The following is a 26,520-nucleotide window of genomic DNA, read 5'->3' on the forward strand; positions in this document are numbered from 1 at the left end:
CTTGCTCGGCCCACACCATGACATCCCCGACGCAGTAGGAAGTGTTGTCCTTACCTGAAGCACCAGCACCCAACCTCCTTCCTGCGCTCTAGCTGCATTTCCACGTGCTTCAGGCATGTCGTAATTGTGCTGGCATCATAATTCGCTGTCTGAAAAATGATTACAGATTTGCAAATTCCAGATGCCGCTGATAGCTTTGAGCATGGCTCAGTGTGGAGCACAGATTGACAAAAGCAAGCTGCACTTAAATGTCAACGTGGCTCGTCCCTGAATGTGATGAGAATCCATTTTCCTTGAGTGGAATGGAAATTGCTGGGGGATAAAGGAGTTTGGGAATCGCCTACTGAAAGTTGCTTTATCGCCACTACCCTCAAAAAAACATTTCCTTTGAGCTAATATTAAGAAGCCACTTTGCTGTGATCTCTAAGGTACTGCACTCAAAATGCTGCTGTTCCCAACATTACAAAGTGTGACTTAAGTCACAGATCAAAAGAACAGAGTAAGAGGTCCCTATCAAGTCACAGTGATTTAAGCATTAAAAAGGTTTGTATATACTGAGCTGCAAAAGAACTTGGAATCAACCCACCTTGTATTTTTGATGGACTTGAGAAATAGCAAAAATATGCAATGCAGGCTCCAGCTCCAGGAAGCATCAAACTGAACTTTATGACGGGGAGGGGCGGGGAGAGAGAGAATTAGACACTAAGTGGGAAGATTTCACTGTAAAGGCAAGAATTCTATCAAATCAAATTGCAAGTATTTGTAGGGAAAAATATAAAATCTGCAGGTCATGAGAGCCATTCCTGTCTGCAGACTATTTACTAGCTTTTCTAATTAGTGGGTTTATTCCCAATGTGAACCTGTTTCAGATATATGTTTATTTTAGATTCTTGAGACTAACTTAACATTCTCCTCCAGCAAACTGAAGTGTATTTTCAAAATTGACAGGAACAAAAGTCTTCTTAAAAAAAAAAAAAAAAAAAAAAGAAAGAAAGTCTACTAACTGCCACTTTGAAAGCAGCAGGTGTAGATTTGCTATCACTCTCCTAATCCCCTGTCGCCACTCCCTAAATCGCCCAGTGGTGTGAACCTGGGAACAGGAGCCTGTCCGGCTGTGAGCCTGGGGGGCCCTTGGTTCCTGTTCATGTCCCGAGAGCCCCAAATGCTGATTATGGGAGCCCACTTCTGCGTAAAGGAACTCTGTGCCAGCGGCAGCTGCCACAAATAAGCTACAGTCGTAAAAAAGAAGTACAAGAGCAAATGACAAGTGACAATTAATGGCCTTTTCCCCCAATCCCAGTGTAAATCTTGTCATTGTGTGACAAAGCCTGTTTCAAGCCATGCAATTTGTTCTTGGTCTGTACTGAAGTAAAGGGCTGCGAGATACTCGGGGGCATCAATCAGTATCGGGGTTAACGAGTCACAGAGAAGAAGGAGATGGTAAGAAGCACTTTTATCATTTAGTCAACCTCCCTGCCTCAATGAAAATAAAAAGTCATAAACCTATGTCAGACCATCCCAATAGGAGAAGAATTAGTTCCTTTTTTTTAAAGAATCCGAAGGAGATTATACTTTTCTGCTGGAACTCCAACCCGGTATTTACGACATTGGACTCTTAGATTTTTCAGAAATATGTTGGCGCTGACTTGAAAGAGGGCGTCGGTTTCTCTGTAGCAATAAAGGGGAAGGTGTGACCATCTGCATGGTTTCGGTGACTTATTTGGAATAAGCATGTCACTCCTTAGACACAGAGCCTTCGGTGAAGAATATTTCCCTGTGACTCATGTCACTGTGCAGGGAGTGAAATACACCATGACACCTCATCCTGCACAAAAGTCTTTCTGAACACGGAGTCGCAGGTGTGTTATTATGGGTAATGTACACAGAGGGCAGTCCCGACACATTTCTGTTATCTTAATTTTGGATTTTAACTAACTGGAACTTGCCGATGCCGTCAGGGTCATTGAGATAAGAAACCCCATTCAAGCTCTAGTTGAGCTCACTGACACTGATAATCGTGGCTCGATTTGCCCTGTTCTCATCTCAGTCTGATTTTCCCTTCAAGACTGAAGTGTCCCAGGGCTGTGAATTTGGCCAGACTGCTCCCCAGTGTGTGAGGGCCTCACCCCCATCAGGGCACTTATGCGTTCGAATGTAACTGTCTGCAGAGGCGTCTGGTTTTCCGCTTCCCTCCTTCCTTGAATACACCTTTAGTAAGCACCTGCTCTGGGCCGAGGGACGACCGGTGAGCACCACCACTAGGCTCCCGCCTTAGGGGGCTTGGGTCTAGAGGGATCAATGACAAGGAAGCTCGCAGTGCAGGCGATGGGGATGAGGACCAGGCAGGTACAGGGCAGTGAGCATCTAGGGAACCAGGCTTGGACGGAAGGAGTCTCCCCAGAGTGATTTCCTGCTTGAGAATCAAAGTACCACCGTTACATGTTAGCTGGGCAAAGGAGCCTGGGGGAAGCTCGGCAGGGGAGGGTGCAGGTGTGGCTCTCGCAGACGGAGCACCCCAGCGGCCGCCCTTCCCTCTGTTCTCCTGCCCTGGGCCAGCACCACCAGCCTCTCACCAGGTAGGTGCTTGTGCCATGAAGGAATGATTGCATTCCAAAGTTGATCATTTCCCCCATGGGATCTTAGCAAAGGTTCCTTTATGAGTTATCAGCCTCTTGAAAATTTGATTCTACTCACAGACAAAACATAGGATTTCAAAGAAAAAGGCACTAGATCATTATAATTATCCCTAAAAATGTTCACTAAATGCTCATTCTGCTTGACGTAACCCAAGGTGTTGGGGAATGTTTTAATTACAAAATAATATTATGTCCCAATGTTAGTAAGGCTGCCAGAAGGAAAGGGGTGCCTTCCACCACAAAAATTATAGATCCAGTCTGTACAGGCCCCATGGCACTAAAGTTCTCTGTCGCCAAACCAAGAGGAAGGAAAGGGGCCCCACAGAGAACCCTTCTCGCTCTTCTGTTCATCGTTATTTGGCCCCGTGAATGGATGTCTCTTGTGCTACAGAACAAAAAGGTGTTGGCTATGAAGCAGTAGATGACATTTCATTTCGCCCCCCTGCGATCGGCCTTGGCTTAGCTGCTCTGAAACCCACGGTCCAGGTCCTTGCTCTTTACTGCCACTTAATTAGCTTGCTTTCTCCTTCCTTAGCAAAGCAATAAAATTAGGAGGAAAAGAAAAACTTAGGTGGGGGACAGCCTTCTAAGCCTCGTTCTCTTTTGCACTTTAAGACACCGCGAGCTGTGTGATGCTGAGAGAACACGTCTCAGGTCACTGAGGGTGTTTGGTGTCCGCTCCCGGCGCTCTCTTAGCTAACACCATCCTGGGAAGTCACCCTGAGGAAGGTGGGGCTGCTGTCAGTACCTGAGAGGGGGTCAGCTCTCTAAGTGTTGGGCTGTCACCAGTGTCTGCACGTTGGGCACAGATGCCCATCGGGTAGGATAAGGTGGGAGATGCCCCACCGTTATTTATGAGCAGAGCCACGGAAAAGACGTGTTAGGAACACAAACAGAAGCATTAATTGGCTTAGCTCTGGGAGACTGGGTATAAATGACCATCTCAGACCCCCATCCCTCATCTCTTCCCTTTTCAGCTGGAACATTCAGGAGTAATGACTTAGGGCAGAGGTCCTGCGGCAGAAAACACCCGAGGTCCAGGAGAACCTGAAATAGGGGATGACAGGCCTCTGAAACCCACATGCCATGTGCCCACAAGAACTTTGTATGGTGACGTGCACATGGAAGGCGTTCGAGAAGTTTCTGAGCTTTGTTTCCACCTCTGTTGTTAGTATGTGCATAACTCCAAGGTTGCACTCCAGTCACGACTCCAACTTCTGTCATTCACTCTTTAGTGCTGGGCTTTAGTAGGGTGACCTCTCCCTAGTTCACTGGGATGTCCATAAACTACTGCAAGTGAAAGGCCTATTGCTAAAATCGTGGGACGAGGGCTCCAGCCTGGTCCTCCACACGTAAGAGCAGGTGTCTCTCCAGTCCCCTTGGTTGGCTGCGTCATGAGACAGCAGTCATACCCGGTCAAACCAATATGCCTCCGATGGTGGGTTTCTGCAGCTTTATATTTATGCATATAATTGCATCCTCTAATGTCACTTAAACAAAGGGTGCTGCTGCAGACATTAGGAGTGATATTTGTTCTCAGCAGCTCGGCTCAAACGTCCACTGCATGATTAATGGTCTGGACGCTATCTGTCCTTAGTACAAGATTTGACAAAGGGAGCAGGCAGGTCCCAGAGACACTAGGAAAATTAAAGATAAGTCAGTTCTGTTTTCTGGCTTTCTTTTCACAAACAGCTCAGAGTGTGGCAGGAAAATTCTCTCCCTGTGGACGGTCATACCTCATTATCTCTAATTTGACTGGTTTCCTGTATTCTGCTCCTCTTCCCTACGTCACAGTGCAAAGTGGGCCTTTCAAAGGCTAAAAATACAGAGCAATCTTTATCAGAAAAAAAATTGAATTTTTTTCCATGAACAGTTTTAATTCCCTTACGTCCTCTATGTGCCCCACCTCACCTCAGCCTACTTATACCACACTGAGCACCTAATCTGACCGTCTACCTCTTCCACGCATCCCTCAGACTCAGGGTTTTCTAGGACCGCACTGTCCAACATGGCAGCCGCCAGCCACATGGGGCAGCTGAACACGTAGAATGTGCCTGGTCCAAACTGAGATGTGATATAAGCGTAAAATACACACCATATTTCAAAGATTTAATGGAAAAAACTATAAAGTAACAACGCTTTTTATATTCATTACGTGTCGAAAACACTATTTTGGATATATTGGGTTAGATGAAATATTAAAATTTATTTCACCTGTTTCTTTTTTAATGTCTTCATGTGGCTCCTAGAACATTTAAAATGACGCCGATTTCTAACAGAGAGCTCTGTCTAGACTGTGTGCTTTAGCCAACGGTTGCAAAACCAAAAGGAAAAGCACAGCAGAACCTCACCTGCAGAGTCTATCCCTGCCGGGTGTTACTAGTATATAATGCATTCCCACTACCCAAAGTTGATTTTCTAAGTGACTGTTTTCTCCCCGTGCCTCACTCCCTAACTGGCTGTGCTGTGGGTGCTTGAAGCTTTCAGCTGCCTGGGGCACCCAGCCTGCACACTGCAGCCCCTGCTCCTGCCCCAGCCGCCCGACCAGAGTCCCGCAGCCTTCCACCAGGCCACGCCTTCAGCTCCAGTCCCCAGCCCACGCCTGGGAGCCACCCCACCTGCTTCCCTATGGCCGCCCCAGCTCAGTGGTCCAGGGAGAGAAGATCCATAGTTCCCTGAACTCCCCGAGCACTCCCACTGTCCAAACACTGGACTTAACACTATTTGGGACCTGTCATGTGGACCAAACTCAATCAAGTGTCAGTGCACCCTTCACTTTGTCCTGGAGACCTAACCTGACTGCCCAGGCTAGTGGGTGCCCATGCTCTGTGCTCCCCAAACCTTGTCCATGACAATTAGTACACAGCTGAATACAATACACTCAGTGAGGTCAAGAAGAATGCTGAACATGTTTACCATTTGCACTGCCTAGCGTGGCACCTGGCACATAGTACATGCGCAATAAATACTGGTTGAATGGAGGGAGGGTTGGGGAGGGGGAGGGAAGGAACTGGGGAGAGGTGAGCTGTGACTCATGAGCCTGGGAATTCTATTTTATGCATCTTCATATACCCTCAGGTGCCTGGCACACTGCACATGTCCTGTAAATTCTGGTCGAATAAGTGAGTTTGAACAGTGCTTCTGAACTGTGGTGTGCACACGCCTCGTCACCCGGGATCGTGTTAAATGAAGATTTCTAATTCAGCACTTCTGGGCTGGGGCCTGAGATCCTGCTTATCTAACAAGCTCCCAGGTGACGCTGGCCTGGGGACCACATTTGAAGTGACAGGGAACCAGAGGTCAGTGTCGCGACATCAGCCAGGCCTCAGCGTGGCTGGGGCTCAACTCGTGTGTCATCTCCTGATTGACAAGAATTATTCCAGGCCTCCTCGGTCCTTACGTCCCCTCTTGTCCTTGACCCCAGAAGATTGACAACTGGTATCGCGCTGATCAGGTGTCATCTCCTCAGACAGCCTTCTCATCAGCAAATTGCTGGCTGAGGACTTTGCCTTCTCACAAGCCTGAAAAACCAGCCCTCGTCCTTTCACTCCCTAACCCTTTGAGAGTGTTCGGTTTCCCGGGCCTTGACTTTCTCCGGGGCTTTCCTCCCACTGCTACCCTCTCTCCTAACATCTTCATTCTCTCTCTTCATTTTCTTTTTCTGTTTTCAAACCAATTCAGATCCCTTTGTCATGACACCCTCTCCATTCCATCATCTCTGTGACCTTAGCTTCTGAACGTGGCTAATAACTGCATGGTTGTCACAAAAGAACTCCCCTGGCCGAATGCCGTGATCTCGGTCCTCCTTTTCCTGGCTGACTTCCTCCTGGCTGTGTGCCCGTGACCCTGCACTATCCTCGCGCCTCAGCACTGTAGCCTTTTCTAGCTGCTACTGCTCCTTCATTCTACCAAGGTCTGTCCGTCCCTGCCTATGTGACAACTGCTCTGTTGGTCCCTGGCAATATAAACAGGATGGAGGGGGCCTACAACCTCAGGGGGCTGACCATCTAGTGAGTGAACGGATAATAATAATACACTGGTGTAGGTCTGTAGGATCAAGACCCCTACGAGCGCTGCAGGCGATGCAGGAGAGGTCCTTAACAGTCTGTGGGGTGGAAGATCTGCTTCTGGGAGAATCTGAGGTCTACACTGAGCTTACAGTGGACCATAAGGGATTGCTCTGAATGAGGGAATCGGGAAAAGAGGATGGGGCAGCTCCCGTCAGGATGGCAAGTTGTGGTCATGCAGGTGAGCGGGGCAGCTCAGGAAGCTGCCAGGGGCTCCCTCCCCCTCTGTCCCCTACTCTTGCCCCCTCAAGTTACTCTTTGAGTTTCTGCCCTTTTGTCCCAGCATTCTTTCTCTCCAACAGTTCCACAATAAGTATGTCGGAAGTTGAGTTGACTTCAATTTGAAGTGATGGCAACCTGTCCAAATGAAAACATGCAGCAGGTAGCACCCAGCTTAGGAGGGACGTCGGGAAAGGGGTAGAAAGCTTGACTTCTTAGCAGAGCAGTGACGGGAAGGCCTGATGGTAGGACCAGCGCCTGAGGAGGGAATGGAATGCAAAGGGCAGAAAAGCAAATGCCATTTCCACCAACTCAACCCGTCCGATCTCTTCTCTCTGGGTTTCTGCAGACTTGCCACCAGCAGACAATTCAGCGCACGATTGCAGACTGAATCATACTGTTTTCCAGCTCCTTTGTTTTCCATAAACGTTGTCTCTCCAGCTGAGTTATAAGCTCCTTGAGCTGGGCGCTGGCATGCAGCAGACAGAGCACCTACTCTGCTGCAGACCCTGAATCTCAAGGAAGCAAAGATGAATAAGACACAGATGCTGTCCACGTAGGAGAGGAGAAAAGTGAAAATAGTCTTGTAGAGAGACACAGACATTTTGACGGAAGTGTGTATAAACGAGACAGTGCTGCAGAGAGAACTGCCCTGGCCTGTACGGCTGAGGCTGTGTGGAAAGGTTTGCTCCCAAAGCACCTATGAGACCGCTCAGTGCACAATAAATGTTGGATGTATAATTTGGTCATTGACAAGCTGCAAAACCTCCCAACACAAGAGTCCCTAAGTTGTGCTAGCAGGGGTAATGCCAAATGGTTGGCCCCTTTCCAAAGCTGACCCTGCCCCCAGTTTACCTGGGTTGGACCCAGGTGTTTAAGGGAACCATTCAGCCTCCCCTGCCGTGTGAGAGAGCAGATGAATGCCCGCAGGCACATGGGACAAATTGGGCTCAAACCGCCATATGGCTTGGATTTCACATTTTGACTGGCATAGTGTAATCATTTTTACAGAGTCTAGTGCCTTGCTACAGATTGTAAATGATAAGGTCACAAGGACTGGAGACCAGTTAAAAATTATAGAAGACATATGTTGTGCATTTTACTAATGAATGGCCATATTTAAACGTGTTCACTAATTAATGGCAATATTTGAATGGGTCCACTAATGAATGGCAATATTTGAAAGTGCTGTTGAATGTGATACTCTGTGACCAGTGCTGCATTTCTGGAAGGAGCCAAATGTTCCATCAGGTCAGGGAAATGCTGATCTGAAAGAAAACTGTGCCAGCTTTGCGAGACGTTGAAGGGAATTCTCAGTTACAGGCAGGAATTCACCTGACAAGAAGTTTGCTGAGGTGAACGTGGATTGTGAGCACTTCATCATCCAATCACAAGAGTCCCAGCTTGTGGCCGAATCCCACGTTAGCCTCTAGGGAAAAGGCACGTCATGAAGGTGGGGACCGTCACCACGGGAATCATGCTTTACAATGGTTACCACTGAGAGAGAGAGAGAGAGAGAGAGAGAGAGAGAGAGGAGATTAGGGAGAAAGGATCACGGCCCTCTGTCACACCTGTCACGGCTCCTCCGGGGTCCCCAGCCCGTTGCCGTCCCAGGTGACTCCTGGTGAGCCGCTTCTGCTCAGAGTTATGGCCCAGGACACAGCCATGGGCAGGTGAACCCCATGCTTCCTTGTCTCCTGTTTCCTCCTCTCTCACCTGCACCTCCAAATTGTTGCCCGTCAGTTGTTGAAAGCCATGGAGTTAAAAGTCACTTAAAATCCTTTTCCAGCAAATGGACTGAACGCAGGCCAGTACGAACAAGGAGACGACAGGCTCCAGGCGTCTTGTCACGGAGCCCAGGCAGGAGGAGCAGGGAAATGACAGCTGGGAGTGACCACAGGCCACTCCTGACCCTGCTTCAGCCTTAATGCACAAGACTCAGAAGTGACTCGGAGTAGTTTCTTTGGCCGGGGACATGTCTGTGATGTAGATAAAGAAGGTGTTAGCAAAAGTGCTGTGATTTCTTTGAGATTCTCTCCATGCCAGAGTTTGACAAAGGCCATCACTGGTCACGCAGCATGGTGGGGAGGGCAGGAAAGGAGAGGGGACAAGTCTACCCACACCTTACTGCTGGGCAGGGGACTAGCGCCTCCTCCACCCAAGAACAGGCTCACAAAAGCCATCAAAATTTAAACTCCGTGTGCCTTCTGACGCAGCTATTTTACTCTAGAAAAGTATCCTACAGATTACCTTTCACATGTGCAAAATGACCTGAGGAGCCAGACGTTCCCTGCAGCTTTTTTTGCAATGGCAAAATATTGGAAAGGACCTAAGTGCTCCTCCATAGGGGGCTGGTCAAATGCATTAAGGTACTTCCAGCAACTGGACTATTGTGCAGCTGTTTAGGAAGTGTGGAGCTGCTCAGCACACACCGTACAGAGCCCGCCGTAAATGTACTCAATGAAATGCAGGGTGCAGAGCACAATACGTAATGAGATCTTTTATATACCATTTTTGTCTTAAGTATGGATATATACATATTCATTCTTGAATGCCTAAAAATTTCCAGAGAGATGCAAACAGGTGACAGTGATTATCTCTGGGAAGCATTGCAGCTGCCTAAGGAAGAAGGGGGACTTATTTTTCACTAGACCTTTCTCTCCGTTTGAATTTGTGCTGTGTGCCTGTCCTCTCCATTCCAACAATGCATAAACTATGGTTTTTAAATCCATGACTATGTGAATTATATCTCAATAAAGCTGTTAAAGAAAAGGAAAAATATTATACATACATGGCCGGTAACATTTTTAAGTTTATGGTAACTCTCGCTATGTTGACGTGGGACTTCAGTTTAAATACCTTTGTCAGTAACGATAGGTGGACAGTGCCGTGCCCAGCAGTGCCATCAGCAGAGCACCACCCTCGCCACCTAGAACATTTATTAGGCGCCTCTCTTGATTGCAGGTTCTGAGGTCAGCCCTGTTGACGGAGCTGAGAGTAACTATTGTCGTGTGAAAGAGCTGGTCTCTTCCTGGTGTGCTCTCATCTTCTCTGATAGATCCCTGGTGTGGGGACAGACGGTAACAAAGTTTTCCACCAGCTGGTTCTCACAGTGGGTGCATAAATTAAGACTCTGCACAACCAAAAGATCAAATTGGTGTATACATGTATTTGATGAGATAGATGGTGGGGTAGGAAAAGGGGATTTTCAGAGTTCTTTTAAGAGCTCACATGAAAATGGAAATCACAGCAAGGAAAGTAAAGGCATTTTCTTGATAGCAAACCTAAAACCAAAATAATTTGGGGGGTTGAAGGAAGGATCGATATCACAGTATTTTGTGGGAATCTAGATGGCATTGTTTAGCTATTCACAAGGATTACTATAGCATTTGAAAAATACAAAGAAATTCAGCTACTAAGCTCTGTTCAGCCTCCTTAAAATGATTTATTTTCAGCCATTTGGAGATTACGTGTAAAAGATTGTCTTCGTCTGTTTGCATTTAAAGCATGGCACAGTTTAAAATTGCTTCTCACCATGAGATTCTGTGATTTTAAGATGTTGTGCACTTGAAAGAAAATAACCTGACTTTCTTCTTTTCCAAGTTGTGTTTTAGTGCATTATAATCTAACACCGTTTCCATTCCGTGGCACTGTCTTGTCAGAACCAGTTGTGCGTATATCAGTGCTTAGCCATTCCATGGGGAGCCTTACTCTTTTGACTACTATTTTTAACACACTGAGGCTGAATCTTGTATGTCTCTGCTGCCATCTTCTGGAATGTCATACACCTAAAAAGAAAAATATTTCTGTTTCCAAAGAAGTACAAATGTGTGCGTGATGCTTTTGATGCTTCCCTTGACTATAATCAGGGTCCTGAGATGGTGTTTGATTCTCTCTTGTCCTTTTAACATGGAACTTCAGAGCCGTGGAAGAATAAGTGCCACATAATAAAATGCTTTTAACATAGATGCCGCCGTGACAGAAAACAGGCACAAAGAAATGTGGGCTTTCATATTGAAATCATTCAACTTTAGGGATCAAACCCTCATTTTGAGGGTCATTACTTGTAGGCACCGACTAGCTCTCAACTTTATTGATCAGCGGCCCCTGGAATATTCTGATTGCATTGGAAGCTGTTCATTTGATTCCTTTTCATGTTTCCAAAGAGAATATATACATACATCTCTTTTTTAATGTCTCCATTCTGAGCATATGGGAAATCAAACTCAAACATCAATCAAATGACTTCTCTACTGACATGATATTGAATGATAATCGTGATGGGCAATTCCTCTAGCTGTTTGGTTGTCCTGGATTGTCCCAGGGGATTGACAGGGAGGATACCTCAGTCAGTACATAAGCAATGTGAAGCCAGCGTCCTTCTAAACGCAGTTCTGGGCAGCTGACAAGCTCTGTGCTCCCAAAGATACCCTTAGCTTCAATCAGAACTTTCACATGACAATAGCTATGATCAGTGTATTGGGAATTGCTTTAGCTAACTAACAGGGTGTTTTACTATCACTTTACTTTTCTATAGTTTTATTGTTTATAAAGCATCATAACTCTAAAAAAATTTGTTGTGCTTACTATTGCCAGAAACTGTGTGAAATATCCATTATCGTAGTATTTCTTCTTTACAGATGCAAAATAAAACACTAGAGCAAAGAGAGGTTAGGATCACACAGATAATAAATGATAAAAAAAGGGTCTCTGACTCCAGGACTCTCTGACTCCAAGGTTTCGCCTTTAAACACTAAACTATATCTGATTTTTAAAAATAGGAATATCTCCTATGTGATTGAGTGTATTACAATATGTTGTTATTTTGTATATGTTGTCCCAGTCCAAGACTTTATTTATCCTAAAAGTAAATACTCAACACATATTAATTGCAAGGTGAAAATATGACTTGACTGGTAAGAATGGTTTGGCTATTACTTATTAGAAAAAAAAGGTCTGTCCTGTTGAACTTACCCTTGCTTTGTATAGTTGCTTTAAAATTGTATGCCTCATTGTAAGCACCCAGGATGAGCTAATTACAATTGAGCGAGAAGTTTGGCAACCTCCCGGGTAACTAATCCCAAAGAGAAGAATGTTTTGGATTGCCATGTTCATTGTCAAATAAAGGGAAGCAATCACCCTATTGGGAGTGATGAACTTGTGCCTGCTGTTGAATTCTAAGAGGAATTGTCCTGTGGGCACTTGGAATTAAAAACAAACATGGAAAGAAATTTGAACAATAATTTTGCAAACAATATAGGAAATTCAAATGCTGATTTTTTTTTTATATCAATCCTTTTGCAAAAGAATAACTGACCTAATAAAAATAAACTGACACAGTGGAATTTTTTCTATAAGAGCTGAGTGTGTTAGCTAGGGTTCTACCAGAAAGGTAGAAGCAGTTAGAAATGATGGAGATGGAAGGGGAGGTGGAGGTGGAGGTGGAGGTGGAGGTGGAGGTGGAGGTGGAGGTGGAGGTGGAGGTGGAGGTGGAAGTGGAGAAGATGGAAAAGGAGATGGATGTGGAGAAAGAGAGGGAGGTGGAGATGGGGGTGGAGGTGGAGATAAAGTTATATAGACATGCTCAGCTGTACCCAGAGATCTATAAGTCTATAAATGCATATAGATATATTGGTACCTATGTATCTGTATCTATATTGACATACCCAGAAAGAGAAAGAGATTGATTGCAAGGAAGTAGCTTATGTGATGGTGGGCTGCCCGCAAGTCCTGAATCCACAGGGCAGGCCAGCAGGACGGCAGGCTGGAAGCTCAGGCACAGTCTGAAGCTCTTGTCCTGTCCACAGACAGACTCTCTTCTCGGAAAAGCCTCAGTTCTGCTCTTAAAATCTTTCAACTGATTGAATGAAGCCCAGGTAGATTCTCTGGGTTTATCTCTTCCTGAAATTAAACTGATTATAGACCTTGGAGACCTACAAGATGCCTTCACAGAAACACCTAGATTAGTATTTCCTGGGCTGACTGGGGACTATAGGCTAGCCAAGTTGACACATAAAACTAACTTCACAGGAGCTAAGATGATACAGTTCATGTATATTGCTTTCTAATCAAATCTAATAAGGGTGGATAGCATTCAAAGAACCAACAGAATAAGTATGTATTGCATATTTGTATAATTTTTAAAGGCTTTAAAAAATGAGTTTAAAAAAACTAAGGAAATTGGTAGCATTTATCAGATTGAACTCAAGACAAAATAATCCAGGAAAAGTACACTATATAAACATATGGTGGTTTCATCCACTCAGTATTTACTCATAAGACGTCTTAAGAGAGCCTCAGCCAACGTGAGGCCACGGTTAGTTAAGAGCACGTGTCTGGGTAAATGGCACCTTTCTACATTACTGGTTAACATGAGATCCATGTGCCCCAGAGAAGAGCCATACAGGTCAGCAGAGTGAATGTGAAAATACTGGATCCAGATCGGCCTTCTCCTCCAGCTCTTTCTCTAGAAATGTCTGTGTCATTGGCGTGTTTGCAAAGCAGCCCAACACAGTATCTCAAGGAGTTTCGTGTCTGCCTCAGCCAAGTTCCTCACATATCCTCTGTTTGCCATGCCCTTAGCAGCTCAGTCAGTGGTGTTTCTAGGCCGAAAGTCATGCCTAACAGTCTTGTTTATTAAATATTTAGGTCCAAATAACATAACAAGAATTCATGTCTTAGCACCCTAATAGTCATTTGGAAAAAAAAAAAAAAATGTTCACATAAATTGAAAGAAGAAAGATTTTTATTTCATTTTTAAGTGATGACATCTCCTGCTCCAAATAGATGTGGTGGTTGTGGGTTTTTAAATTTTTGTTTTCATTTTGTTTTATTCTTTTAATCACAGTAACCTCCAAAAACCCAGCTTTGCAAAGATATGTTGTCATCAGACACAGTCTCTATAACCGTGAACTTTTTGAGTTAGTAATCACATAGTATCTAATACATACTGGATATCACTGTGTTTTCCTCAAAAATTTAAAATATCTCACTGCACCCTTGTGAGTTTATTGTGGCGTGCCAGGGTGCCTTGGTACACAGTTTGGGAACTGGAGGTGTAAGCATTTGTACAGGCACTTCGTCAATAAGTCTTGAGTTCTGACTAACGTAATTCAAAACGCGACCATTTTCGTGATCAAATCGTACCTTCTGGATATTTCCTCATTTGTATGAGACAGACTTGAGTTATTTGAGTAGGAAGCCCTCTGCATGATGTAATTAAATTGAAGTTAATACTCTTTAAATGGAAGCAAATTAACAAGTGCATTACTGTTAAATTATCACCAGCATATTCTTGCAGCTTTTGCTCGCTTTTTACCATATTGAAGTGGTGAGGGTTTAATTTTTACAAGTGCTTCTTTTCCGTTATTTTTTTTTTTACATTCCATTCTTTGTAATACCAGTGTGAAAGGGGATTTAATGTCCTTGTGTCAGGAAAGGCCTATTTATTCTGACAAACTGATCAACCTCCAGGGTGTTCCTCTACCATGAAACTGATTTTATATCTCATCCACTAGCTAATAAGATGTGAAGCGTTTTTCCTGTCCTGCCAAGAGCTCAGACTTGCTTCCATAGAAAGCAGTGGGGTGGGATCACATAGGGAGCTCTTCTCAATGACTGGACGTTACAGCCCACGATGTTTCCTGGTAGCACGTAAGAACAGAATGCTAGGTCTAAGGCAGACTCAAAGATGAGCAAATGCATTTAAGGAAAAATACTGAAGAGGAAACTCTAGTATCCAATTCATTCCCTGTTCACTGGACTAGCTTTCAGTTCAGGGAAAATAAAAATGTCAGAAATTAAACCCTGGTGATATTGGTCATTTGTGTAATGACACACATCCCCCTCCCACCAACCTGAATGTTTAAATAGTTTATAGCAAACAAAATTTGGGTTCAGTCTCTTTGCTGTGAGAAAAAATAATAGGCCTTTAATACTCTGAAAAGTGATGGCTACGAGATACTAGACTGTGATATCTCTGTAGAAGAGGCCTTTCCTTAGAAAATACTTGCCTTTCTTCTTTGTTATATCCTGAGATTAAAATAATTTTCAGGTGAGCTGTTAAAGCAAGAACTTGGACATAAGGGAGTGGGAAATCGGTTTCCTTGGGAAGACAACTTGAAGGAAAAAGTGTCTTGGATGGGCCATTCTTTTGATGCAAGGAGTAATGTGATGTATTTGGGGATAAAGCTGGTTTTATCTCGTTTGTTCTGGGTTTTGTTGATCAGCTCAAATCAGTCATGTTTAAGCAAAACAGAACTAAAATCCTGGCTTGTGCTACAGAATATATTAATTTGAGAGCTTACAAGCCTCTCGAACTTTTCGAGTCTTCCAGACGTTTGGGACCATTACTATGTCAGTTCTCTATTGCTGTGTAAAAAACACTCCAAAACGTAGTGATTTCAAACAGCAATGATCTTGGTCCTGTTTTGCTTTACTTTGTTTTGCTCCCCACGAACCTGTACCTTGCGCAGCATTCTGTGAAGACAGTTGGTCTCGGTTCCATGTGGGATCGGCTGGGGCAGCTCAGCCAGGGGCTGGAAGCTCATCCAGGAACTGAAACGTGGCCCAGGCATGGCTGGCAAGCTGGTGAAGCTCAGGCAGGGCTATAGACCACGGGCCCCAGTGTCTTCTCCATGGGTTCCAGGGCTTCAAGAGCAAGTATCCCGAGAGACAGGCTGGAAGCTGTGGAAGCTGCCACTTCTTTCAGACCTCACCCAGAAGGGGCGCGTCCTCACTGGCAGCGCGTGTTACCGGTCGGGCAGTCAGCACATCCATGTCTAAGCAGGAGGGACCGAACCCACTTCTCAACGGGAAGCACATCAGCTCCTTCGGGGCCTCTTCTCTAAAACCGCACTGTCACCCCCACACCATCCTCATTGGCCACTCCCTCCTCTCTGTTAGACCGTCTTCTCTGAACACAGAGTCTGCTCTGAGAGACCTTGCTCCCCAACTAGTAAGAGAAACGTTTGTCGAGGGGAAGCTGTTTCCTCGTGTAGCAGCAGCTTCTTCAGCTGTGAAATCTGGGAGGAGACAAGCAGGTCCAGATGGACATCTCCTTCAGTTTCGGAACATGTTGTGTGCCTGGGATGGTGGTAGCCAGTTACCATGTATTCTGTCACCTACCTCTCCCAGTGGTCACATGAAATAGTTATCCTAGTGACTCTGGTTTTCCAGACGAGAAACTGAGGCACAGACGCCAAGGTGGTTTGCCCATGGTGTCTTGGTTGGCAGCTGATGGGATGTCAGACAGCAACCTCTGGAGCGTGGCCAGCGACGAGGAAGGATGTTCTGGACGTTGTGTAGTGATTCCAGCAGTAGTGGAACAGCTTCCTTCTCCGTAAGATGAAGGTGGGGGCAGTGGGTCCCTTAGCTAGTCTCCTCAGTTCTGCGGTGTATGAATCCTAAAAAGTGTGCCTTCACCCGGGTGAGAAGATCCGTGGATTAACTGCCTGAGGCAACCATTACAAAGGACCACAGCCTGGGTGGCTTAAACAACAGAAATTTAGTTCTCACAGTTCTGGAGGCTAAACGCTCAAGAACTAGGTGTTGGTAGGGCTGGTTTCTTCCGAGGCCTCTCTCCTTGGCTCACAGAAGGCTGCCTTCTCACTGTGTGCTCACGTGGTTGTCCCTCTGTGTGCGTCTATGTCCTAACCTCTTATAAGGACACCAGTCCTGTTGGATTAGGTCTCACTCGAGTGACCTCATTGTACCTCACTTACCAACTTAAAGGCTCTGTCTCTAAATACAGTCCCATTCTGAGGTACCGGAGGGTTAAGACTTCAGCATATTATTTGATTGACAAAGCTTTGACTAGACTTACCAAGGGAAAAAGAGATAGGGCTCAAATAAGTAATATCAGAAATGAAAGAGGAGACATTACAACTGTTAACACAGGAATTCAAAGGATCATAAGAGACTACTATGAGTAATTATATACCGAGATATGGAAATAACCTGAGTGTCCATAGATGGATGAATGAATAAAGAAATTGTGATATATATAGTGAATATATATTTGAATATTACTCAGTTATAAAAAGAATGAAATCTTACCATTTGCAATATCGGTGGAACTTGAGAGCATTATGCTAAGGGAAATAAGTCAGACAGAGAAAGACCAGTACAGTATGATCTTACTTGCATGTGGAATCTGAAAACAAACAAACAAAAACCAAGCTCATAGATACAGAGAACAGTTTGGTGTTCACCGAGGTGGGGGATGAGAGGTGGGCAAAATGGGTGAAGGGAGTCAAAAGGTACAAACTTCCAGTGACAAAATAAATAAGTCCTGGGGATGTGACGTACAGCATGGTGATTATAGTTACTAATACTATATCGCATATTTGAAATTGCCTCAGACAGTGGTAGATCTTAAAAGTTCTCATCACAAGAAAAAAAATCCTGTAACTATGTATGGTGATGGATGTTCATTAGAATTACTGTGATGGTCATTTTGCAATGTATACAAATAATAAATTATATTGTATACCTGAAACTGATACTATGTGATACATCAACTATACCTCAATACAGAATAAGGTTTTATATCTTGAGGGGAAAAAAACGACTTTAACATATGAGTTTGTGAGGGATACAATTCAGCCCATAACAGCTCATTTCTTCATCCCACAATAGGCTTTCAGTGCAAAAATAAGTCCATTAACATGGACATATCAATCTTCTATGTATGTAAACAAATATTAAATGTGAGATTCTGGAATGAAATTGTTTTCCTCATATTCTAATACCAGTAACACTTTACTACCATGTTTATTTGCATTACTGTGTCTTCTACTGGACCAGAAACATCTTCAAGAAAGGAAACGTGACTCCATCTTTAAAACCTTACTACAGTGCTTGGAATACTCTTTAGTAAAGAGTGAACAATTCCATCTGAATATAACTTTATTGCTCTTTGCAAACACTAATTTGGCACAGAAACCACCACACAAGTCAGGGGCATGATGTGATGAGCTTAGAAAAGGAAAGACATGTTATGTCCAAATGCAACCAGCAAGCCCGTCTCTAACTCATGTGTGTTCTTCTGCAGTTCGTCTTTTGCCGGGACTGTAAGGAAGCGTACCACGAAGGTGAATGCAGCCCCCTGGCCTCAGAAGCAGTTACTCAGGTAAAGTGCCCTCTTCCTTCCTCAAAGCAGGGCTCAGGGTGGAGATGACAAGAGGTGTTTCCTAAGGCCACTGAGCATTCCGCTCTGCGAAAACGAGAACCAGACTAGTAACCTACAGCCATGGGGGTGAAGCCGTGGCTTGCCCACCATCACAGTCCTTCCAGAACCACTCTCCTACTCCGGGTAGAGCTGTAGACGTCCCAGTGGCCATCTGGGATGTGTCAGTACTTCCGTGATAGTTTTTCCCGAGAGGTATATGGAATAGGGGCGAGGAACACAGCTTGCTCAGAGGAGTCTTTAGCCTAAATCGTAATACAATTTAACAACCTCTGAATCAGAGAAATCAATGCTAACCCCACATTTATTTTTTCAAAGGTGTCTTTGCATAGAATCTTTTGTGAAAATTATCTCCATGAATGAAATGATAGAAGTATTATTATATGAGGCAAGGATATCATTATTGTTTAGCAATATCATGAACTATGCTAAATTATATTTCAGTCTTCATTAGGTAAAAAATGTTGTTTACCGAGCCTCACTCTCTGATGTGCTATATTCGGCTTAAGGAAATGCAAATACATTTTCTTTTATTTATTAATTATGATCAACCAAAACCTTAAGGGAAAGAAATAAAAACCAGCACAGCTGATGAAATTGCTCATTATTTTCTCCTGATACAGATGTTAACAAGGGTTTAAACACCAAATCTACCCAGATAAAGCCTTTAGTCATTATATTGACAGGAACCTCATAAATCAACGTAGACATTCCAGAACACTTTAATTTCACAGTAGAGAATTTTAAATATCTGAATGCTCTAAAATCAGAGCATATACAAGTGAATCCCTGTAAAGTATTCTGTGGAGGTATTTACTCAGTATTAGCATAACTAAATAAACATAGTGAATTCAGGTCTTCTCATTGGCTCCTAAAATGTTAGCCATGAGCATACTGGGATTTTTAGGACTGAATTGCCATTTCTATAGCAGAGGCAGCAAATGCTCTTTCTATTGATTTTATTTTCGCTCAGGAGCATTTAAATGGGAGCTCACGGGACCCTCATGTTCAGGAATAATAATGACCCTGAGACCCCTCCTCGCCTCAGGATCGCTGTAGCACAGAAGGGTAAAGCCTGAGGCGCTGGGAAATAGCGTCGGTCTCGCCACTTACATCCACATGTTTTCATGATCACAAACATGGACAGAGGCTTCCAAGGAGGGACACCCTACCCTCTACTCATTGTGAAACAGCAGCAGTGAGGTGGAGAGCGTTGCTTAACATAAAGTTGTCAAGGTGCCCAACTCCTCCACTAATCCCCTTCATCCTTCAGGCAGGAGGAACCAACCAACCTTGCTGTTGAAGTTTGAGGTAGCCCAAATTTAAAAAAAAAAAAAAAGTTGTGAAACCCTGTTCAACTCGGAAAAGTGGGAGGAAGCAAGTTAGAGCTGGCCTTAAGCACAGATGAGCGGTACCCAAGGCGCCTGTGTCTACAAACCCCATCTGTCAGCAGACATTAAGTCGAGTGTTTGGATAGGCCAGTTATCCTGCTGGAAAAATACAGATAAGTGTGTTTCTCTTGAGAAGCTCATAGGAGAGACTTATAGGAAATAAATAATGATAGTAATATACTAAACCAAACTTTAGCAAATGTGTAGCTTTGTATAACGCTTCCCTGGAACAGTCCTAGAAGATGGGTCAGAGTTTGTCAAGAGGACAGTGAGATAGGGATGCTAAAGAACATGCCAGAGGGGCGGCCGGATGGCTCAGTTGGTTAGAGCGCGAGCTCTCAACAACAAGGTTGCCGGTTCAACTCCCGCATGGGATGGTGGGCTGCACCCCCTGCAACTAAAGATTGAAAATGGTGACTGAACTTGGAGCTGAGCTGCATGCTCTACAACTAGATTGAAGGACAATGACTTGGAGCTGATGGGTCCTGGAGAAACACAGTGTTCCCCAATACTCCCAAAAAAAAAAGGAAAAAGAAAAAAAAAAAGAGCATGCCAGCAGAGGGCACTGCATGGACAAAGGTACAGAGGCAAGAATCTCTTCAGCTGGACTGTGTTTGGCCCATCCCTTCTTCCCCAGGCCCAAGACAGCGTCTGGTGCATAGACATGTAATAGATGTTTGTCGAGTGATGGTGGCACCTGTAAAGAAAAAGACATTCTTCCATTTATTCAAGAAACATGTATTAAACACCTATAATAAGTTAGACTTGTTGTGGGCTCTCAGATAAAGTCCCTGATCTCATGGAGTTTACATTATTTTATTAAATGCCACAGGGTTGCACAAACAATCACTATGATGGGTATTCAGAGGAGGAATAGTTAATTCAGGAGAAGGTTAACCAAGAAAGAATTCAAGAGGAGACAGCCTTGCAACAAGACCTCCCTGAAATGAGGCTCCTTCCTGCCTCTAGCTCTGATCATGGGGCCAGCCTCGTGTTCCTCTTATTTGAAAACAAAGCAAATCAACCAACCAAACTGAAAAAGTCTGCTGGTCTACCACTGCCCAAGAACAGAAGGCAACTACCAGGTCTCTTGCTACCATCTTTTCTTAAGTCTCTGATTCATTCAGGATCCCACATGAAAGAAAATCCTACTCAGATGGGCACATGAAGACATCTTAATTGAAGGGTCATGGATGACCTACAGTGGTGGGGTAGGGTCACAAGAGCCAAAATTGATGTGGAGAGCCTCAAAGCCCAGCATCAGTGGGGACCCATGACTACCCTGTACCTTAAGGGGCAAAAGGAGGAAATGGCATTACATGGGGAATAACCCTGCTAGCTGCAACCATGGAGGAGAGGCCTCCAGACTGGAGGTGTAATCGTGGAGCATTGCCAGAAATGGGCCCAAAGCAGGAAGGGAGTGAGGGCAGACATCTTGACTTCTCTCTCTCTCTCCCTCTGGTCTCATGCTGATGTTTCCCACTGACCACACCCAACTGAAAGCCAGCCATAAGGGATCCCAGGGACCGAGCCCATGGGACTCAGCCTTCCAGGAGCAGGCAGAGGAGGGAAAAGAATACAGAATAGCCGGTATATTCTCTATGAGCTAATTTACCGAGTGTCCAAAGTATCCTTATTTCAACCACAGCTACTCTTGGACATGGAAAAGAATGAACCAAACAAGCTGGTTCATCAAACTAAAAGGCCCAATTCCATTTGGTAAGAGAATAAAGGGTTTTTATTTTAATAAAGCCAATTTATTTTTGTTTCCTACATTTCTCTCAAATGGCAGTGATCTCCAGGGGGATGACCTCTGCAATTCCATTGACCTGAAATCTTTGAAAGGATGACACTATGCATCTAACAATAAAAATCTCATTGTGCCCCCCTCCCCCTTGGAGCTGAAGGCTTCTGATGCACCCTCATGTTTGAATTTTGCTAATACTAACAAAACACCCTCATTAGCCCTTTTCACATTTCCTTTCAGTTTAATTCACTTCTAAGGTTTTTCCTGTCAGCCATTTGTGTCTACTCTCCACTGTTTTACCTTTGAAGCTGAGTGGTCTCTGGTCTTGATATTATCAATACATTATCCAGCCAGACAAGCCCATGTTTCCTGGTGCCCCGTCAGGCTTTTCCCATCAGTTAGGCTCCTTGACCCTAAACTTAATGCATTTTTTATTAATGCAATATTTTTATTTAAAAAAAAACTCAAAAATTGGTTTTAAATTGGTTTTAAAATATTGAACAAGCTTTAAGTCGAAGCTGTTGGGAGTCTGGGAAATCGGTGACAGAAGATCAATCCGTCATAGGGTAATGAGGTCCAGTTCCATTTGCTTCTTCTGCGTCATGCCTGGCTGCCCTCCTTCCTGTGTTCCGTTTCCTTCCGTGTGTTCCCTCTGGAGGCTTTCTAATAAGTAAACACTTGCTCTTGCAAATCGCATACATTGATTCGTTCTCCCAGTGGTTGTAAGTAGTTGATGTTACTGTCTCTGTTCAACAGGAAGGCAAACTGCAACTTCCAGATTTCTAATGGTGCTGCCCAAAGCAACAAAGGAAATTGTTTTTAGTGGGTGTTCCTGATCAAGGTAGTTTGGGAACAGTGACTGGTCTCTCTTACTAATAAATCAACAGTGTCTAAGGGCTGTGTGCCCATCCCTGCCTGCCAAGCTCCTACTCAAGACCCAGATATGTCACCTCCTCCATGAAGCCATCTGCCCACCCCACTACCTCCCCCAAGCTCTCTGACAACTGTATATACCTCCATTACGCATTCATCACTCTAAAATGTTGCTTCCCTATCTCTTCGCTAAAATTCTGAGCTTTGTTGATGCAGGTTTGCACCTGTTTTATGTTTATAACTCCCAGTGCCTAGCACATAGCGGGTACTCATTAAATGTAGTCAAATGAATGACAACTCCCTCTTTCATCTCCATATCTCACTCCTTACCATGAAGCTGGGAAAGCACTAAGAATGGGTGGGGAGGAGTAGACCGAGATGGTGACACAAGAAGCTCCTGAGTTTCTCTCCTCGCACAGACACATTGAAAGTGCAGTTACACACAGAGCAATGCCCCCTGAAAGAGATCCAGAAACTAGCTGAGTGACCAACACATCAGATGATTGAGAAAATACCCACATTGAAATGGGAAGGAAAGGCTGAGACACACTTTCACCATAAACCCCATCTCCAGCACTGGACCATGCATTTGGGTGGGAACCCCTGAAACCGAAGGCCAAACAAGTTCAGGGCTCGTGCTGCCATCACCACTCAGCCAATAGACCAACACAGGAGTTGGGTCATAGAATAAGCGTTTATTATCAGAGCACTTGGTGGTGTGAGAAGGCAGTGGGTTAACACCTCCAAAAACTGCCTTCACATTCTCAGACCAGCCTGGGATATTTAAGGGAAAATCTGGGTGTTCCTCCAGAGGCTACGTGATGGTTCCGGGGTCTGCATGGAGCCTCCCCTCTGGCAATGTGGCTCTCTAAAGTGGTCACCAAACCAGGAGCAGTGATGACAGTAACCTGGAAAGAATAAAGATTGTGATCAGTGTGTGTGGGGGGTGGGGGTGCATTGTGACTAGTAAGCAAGCGTAAGTTTCAGGATAATTATCTAAAGCAGGGAACTGGGACGGGGACATCCTAAGCTCATACCACACGGAGGGTGTTGATCAATTAATTGTTAAGCTGTAGGGCAGGGCGAGGCGAGGCCAGGGACATTGCAAGGCCTCTTTTGTGGGGGTCCCAACCGGGCCCTGTTTCACCCCCAACTCCCACATTCTCCCGGAGGAGTGGAGGGTTTGGACCCCGACTATCAATACACCCACCAGGGGGACTGGCTCTGAAAATGCCTACCGCCGAAAAACAACAGGACTTGTGTCCATAAGACCCACAGACTATAGCAAACAGAAAGCAGTTGTCATTGCGTGCAGAGCACTCTCCACAGAGCTTAGCACAGAGGGCGCAGGAAGAATTGCCCATCCCACAGTCTTCCCATGAGAGAGGTTTCTGTACATACTTTGAAAGCTGCTGACTGAGAGCCAGGCTTCTAATTTAACAAGCCTAGCAGCTGGATGTGATCCTCCCCAGAGATCAGGGAAGCCAGAGGACACCGCAGCCACCTTCTCCCTCCAGCACACTACAAGTCGTCAGGATTTTCCTAGATGGAGATTGTACACATCTCAGCACCCTGGCCTTAATGGCAGCCACCCAAGTGACAGGTCTCCAGTTGCCTGGTTATAAAAGTCAAAGAGGCTTCAATTCATGAGTCCAGTTGGACTATAGCAAACAAAGAAGCAATTCTAAACTGGCTGTCCACCTAGAGCTCGGCACAGAAGGTGCAGGCAAAAAAATATCTGTCTCCCATCTTTCCATGTAAAGGGTTTATCTAAATACTTTCAAAAGGCCAGGCTTCTAATTTAGCATGTCTTTAGGGGCTGCCTGCCATTCTCCCCAGGGACCATGGAAGCCAGCAGACACCTTTCCCACCTATTTTTGGAGTCCACTCCAATAACAAAACCATGTCACCAGTATGTCCCAAAAGGAGCTTTTATACGTATCTGGCACCTCAGCTTTTCCTGCTGCCACCTAAAGAATGGGTCCCTGGATCACTTGGCCCTAATAGCCAAAGGGGTTTGCATTCCTGAATCCCACAAGACTGTAGCAAACAAGAAAAACAGTTCTTAATGGGTGCAGGACCACCACCACCACTGCCCATGTCTATACACCTGTGCCAAGTGGAAAGGGGGTAGGCAAAAATGTCCATCTTCCAGTCACTCCCTGGAAGGGACCTAACTACATACTTTTGCATCTGTTGCCTGAGGGTCTGGCTTCTAATCAGCCTGCATCTATAGGCTGGATGCAATTCTCCTCTTTGAGACAGCGACAGGTCTTGGCACACTCTCAACTATTGGGAGCTACTGAGAATAAAGAAGGAGGCCTGGACAATCACAAAAGTTTAAGAGAGCCAGTAGCTCAGTTGGGCTGATTTCATGAAATTCATCTCCTACACTAGATCATTCTGTCAAAACTGGAAGAGGTGGCTGTTTCATCTAATGCACAGAAACCAAAACAAAGACACACACAAAATGAAGAAATAAAGGGATATGTTAAAAAAAAAAAAAAAAGTTAAATCTACAGACACAGATCTTAATGAAATGGAAATAAGTAGTTTACCTGAGAGAGTTCAAAATTACAGACATAAGTATACTCATCAAGGTCAGGAGAGCAATGCCAGAACAAAGTGGTAATATCAACAAATAGAAAATATTAAAAATTACCAAACAGAACTCACCGAGTAGAAGAAGACAATAACTAAACAACAACAAGAAAGTAATAAAAGAGTTCAGCAACAAACTTGATCAAGCAGAAGAAAGCATCAGTGAACTCAAAGACAGGGCAGTGGAATTCATCCGATCCCAGGAGCAGAAAGAAAATAGATTGAACACTAGTAAAGATAGCATAAGGGACATCATTAAAATAGACTAATATACGCATTATAGGAGTCCAAAAAGGGGACGAGAGAAAGGGCCAAAGAAATAATGACTGAAAACTTTGCTAACCTGGGGAAAGAAATGGACACCCACATCCAGGAAGCCCAAAATGCACCAAAAAAGGTGAATCCGAGAAGACCCATCCTGGGACACATTAGAACTAAATTATCCATGTTAAAGACAAAAGAGAATCTTTTTCTAAAAATAACTTTCGAGGATTTATCATTTTGGTGCCCTGATCTTGGACTTCCCAGCCTCCAGAACTGTGAAAAATAACTTTCTATTGTTTATAAGCCACTCCGTCTGTTATGTTTATTTATAGCAGCCCAAGGAGACTAGACGCATGCTGAGCAAACTCAATTGTGGGCCCAGCTTCAATCAGAAAAACAGCTGCCTTCCCCCTGGTGTCAGAGTTGTGAGCCAAGGGAGAGGCACTCATGGCACAGTAGCGGGTAACACGGGAGTCTAAGCCACCTAATTTTGCACCTGACTCCTGCCCTATGGCCCTGCTTGTGCCTGACCCTGGATGTGCCACTGCCATCCTACGAAGTACTGCTGCTGATGCCCCAGCTCTGCAGGCTCAGGACCACACCAGGAGCTTTTTTTCAGATGGTGCACAACTGTCAGTTGCAGAACCCTAGACATCGTCATTGTGATTCTCTAATTGGCTTATAGAAAACCCCATGTGAGGTCTTTTCCCACCACAGACATCTTGAATACCATGGAGTCTGCCTTCGTAGGTCCCTAGAGACCGGACTGCTTGCACTGTAGCCTGACCCTTCTGCACAGCCCCGTGCATCTCTGGACCCCACTCAAAGCGTCTAGTGCTCATCTCCCACCAGTAACGGCCTCTTCCTTGGTAACCAGCTGGCTGGTCTCCAACTCTATCCTCCATTTGAGAGTTTGCATCCTAGAACTCCTCCTGGTACCAACTGTCATAGGTCAGGTTCCCAGGGAAACAGCCTCGGAGTCTTGCTAGTGTTTCCCTGGGAACTCTGAGTCTTGGAGGGGGTGATGCTCTCAGGAACAACACCTTAGGAAGAGAAGGAAGCAGGATTAAGTAGAGGGAGAACTTGAACTGTGATGCAGTTGTAACAGAAGATGGGGCAGGGGGCCTAGAGCCGGGGGGGCCTGGGAACTGGGATGGCCCTTGAGAGTTGTCTCACCTTGAAGCACAGGGCCTACAGGGTGGCCCTTAGCATGTATCCACTGCATGCATCCATTGGTCATTGGACGTGGGTTGTCCCCACCTCCATGATGGGCTGTAACTCGACTTAGGGAAAGTCCTGGGCAGCATGTCAGCAGAGATCCATCAACAGCCCAAATTCCCAGCAGTGGGGAAAACCCATGCCTCAGTGCCAAGGTGGGGTGGGGCTGGGTGCAAAAGAGACTCTCCCAGAATCAAGACTTGAGAGAAACATTGGGTTGCTGGCAGCTACATCAGTGGGAGGGGGTTGTTCAGAGAGGTGGTGGTGTGAGGTAGGATCCACAGACCTTGGCAATGATTAGAAGGCAGGATGAGAG

The 26,520-nt window shown here is 44.9% G+C and overlaps 1 protein-coding gene across 2 annotated transcripts in view; it reads left to right on the forward strand.

Annotated features, from left to right (window-relative positions):
• Positions 1–26,520, forward strand: part of PRKN (parkin RBR E3 ubiquitin protein ligase) — a 1,116,534-nt gene that overhangs the window by 1,070,159 nt on the left and 19,855 nt on the right. For both annotated transcript variants that reach the window (XM_074333793.2, XM_088795206.1), the window contains exon 10: positions 17,976–18,053. In XM_074333793.2, coding sequence (XP_074189894.2) covers positions 17,976–18,053 — 78 coding nt within the window. The remainder of the gene's footprint in view (positions 1–17,975; positions 18,054–26,520) is intronic.

The sequence above is a fragment of the Rhinolophus sinicus genome, chromosome 2 (genome assembly GCF_057876585.1).
Source record: "Rhinolophus sinicus isolate RSI-liver-muscle chromosome 2, RSI-T2T, whole genome shotgun sequence".
NCBI lineage: Eukaryota > Metazoa > Chordata > Mammalia > Chiroptera > Rhinolophidae > Rhinolophus > Rhinolophus sinicus.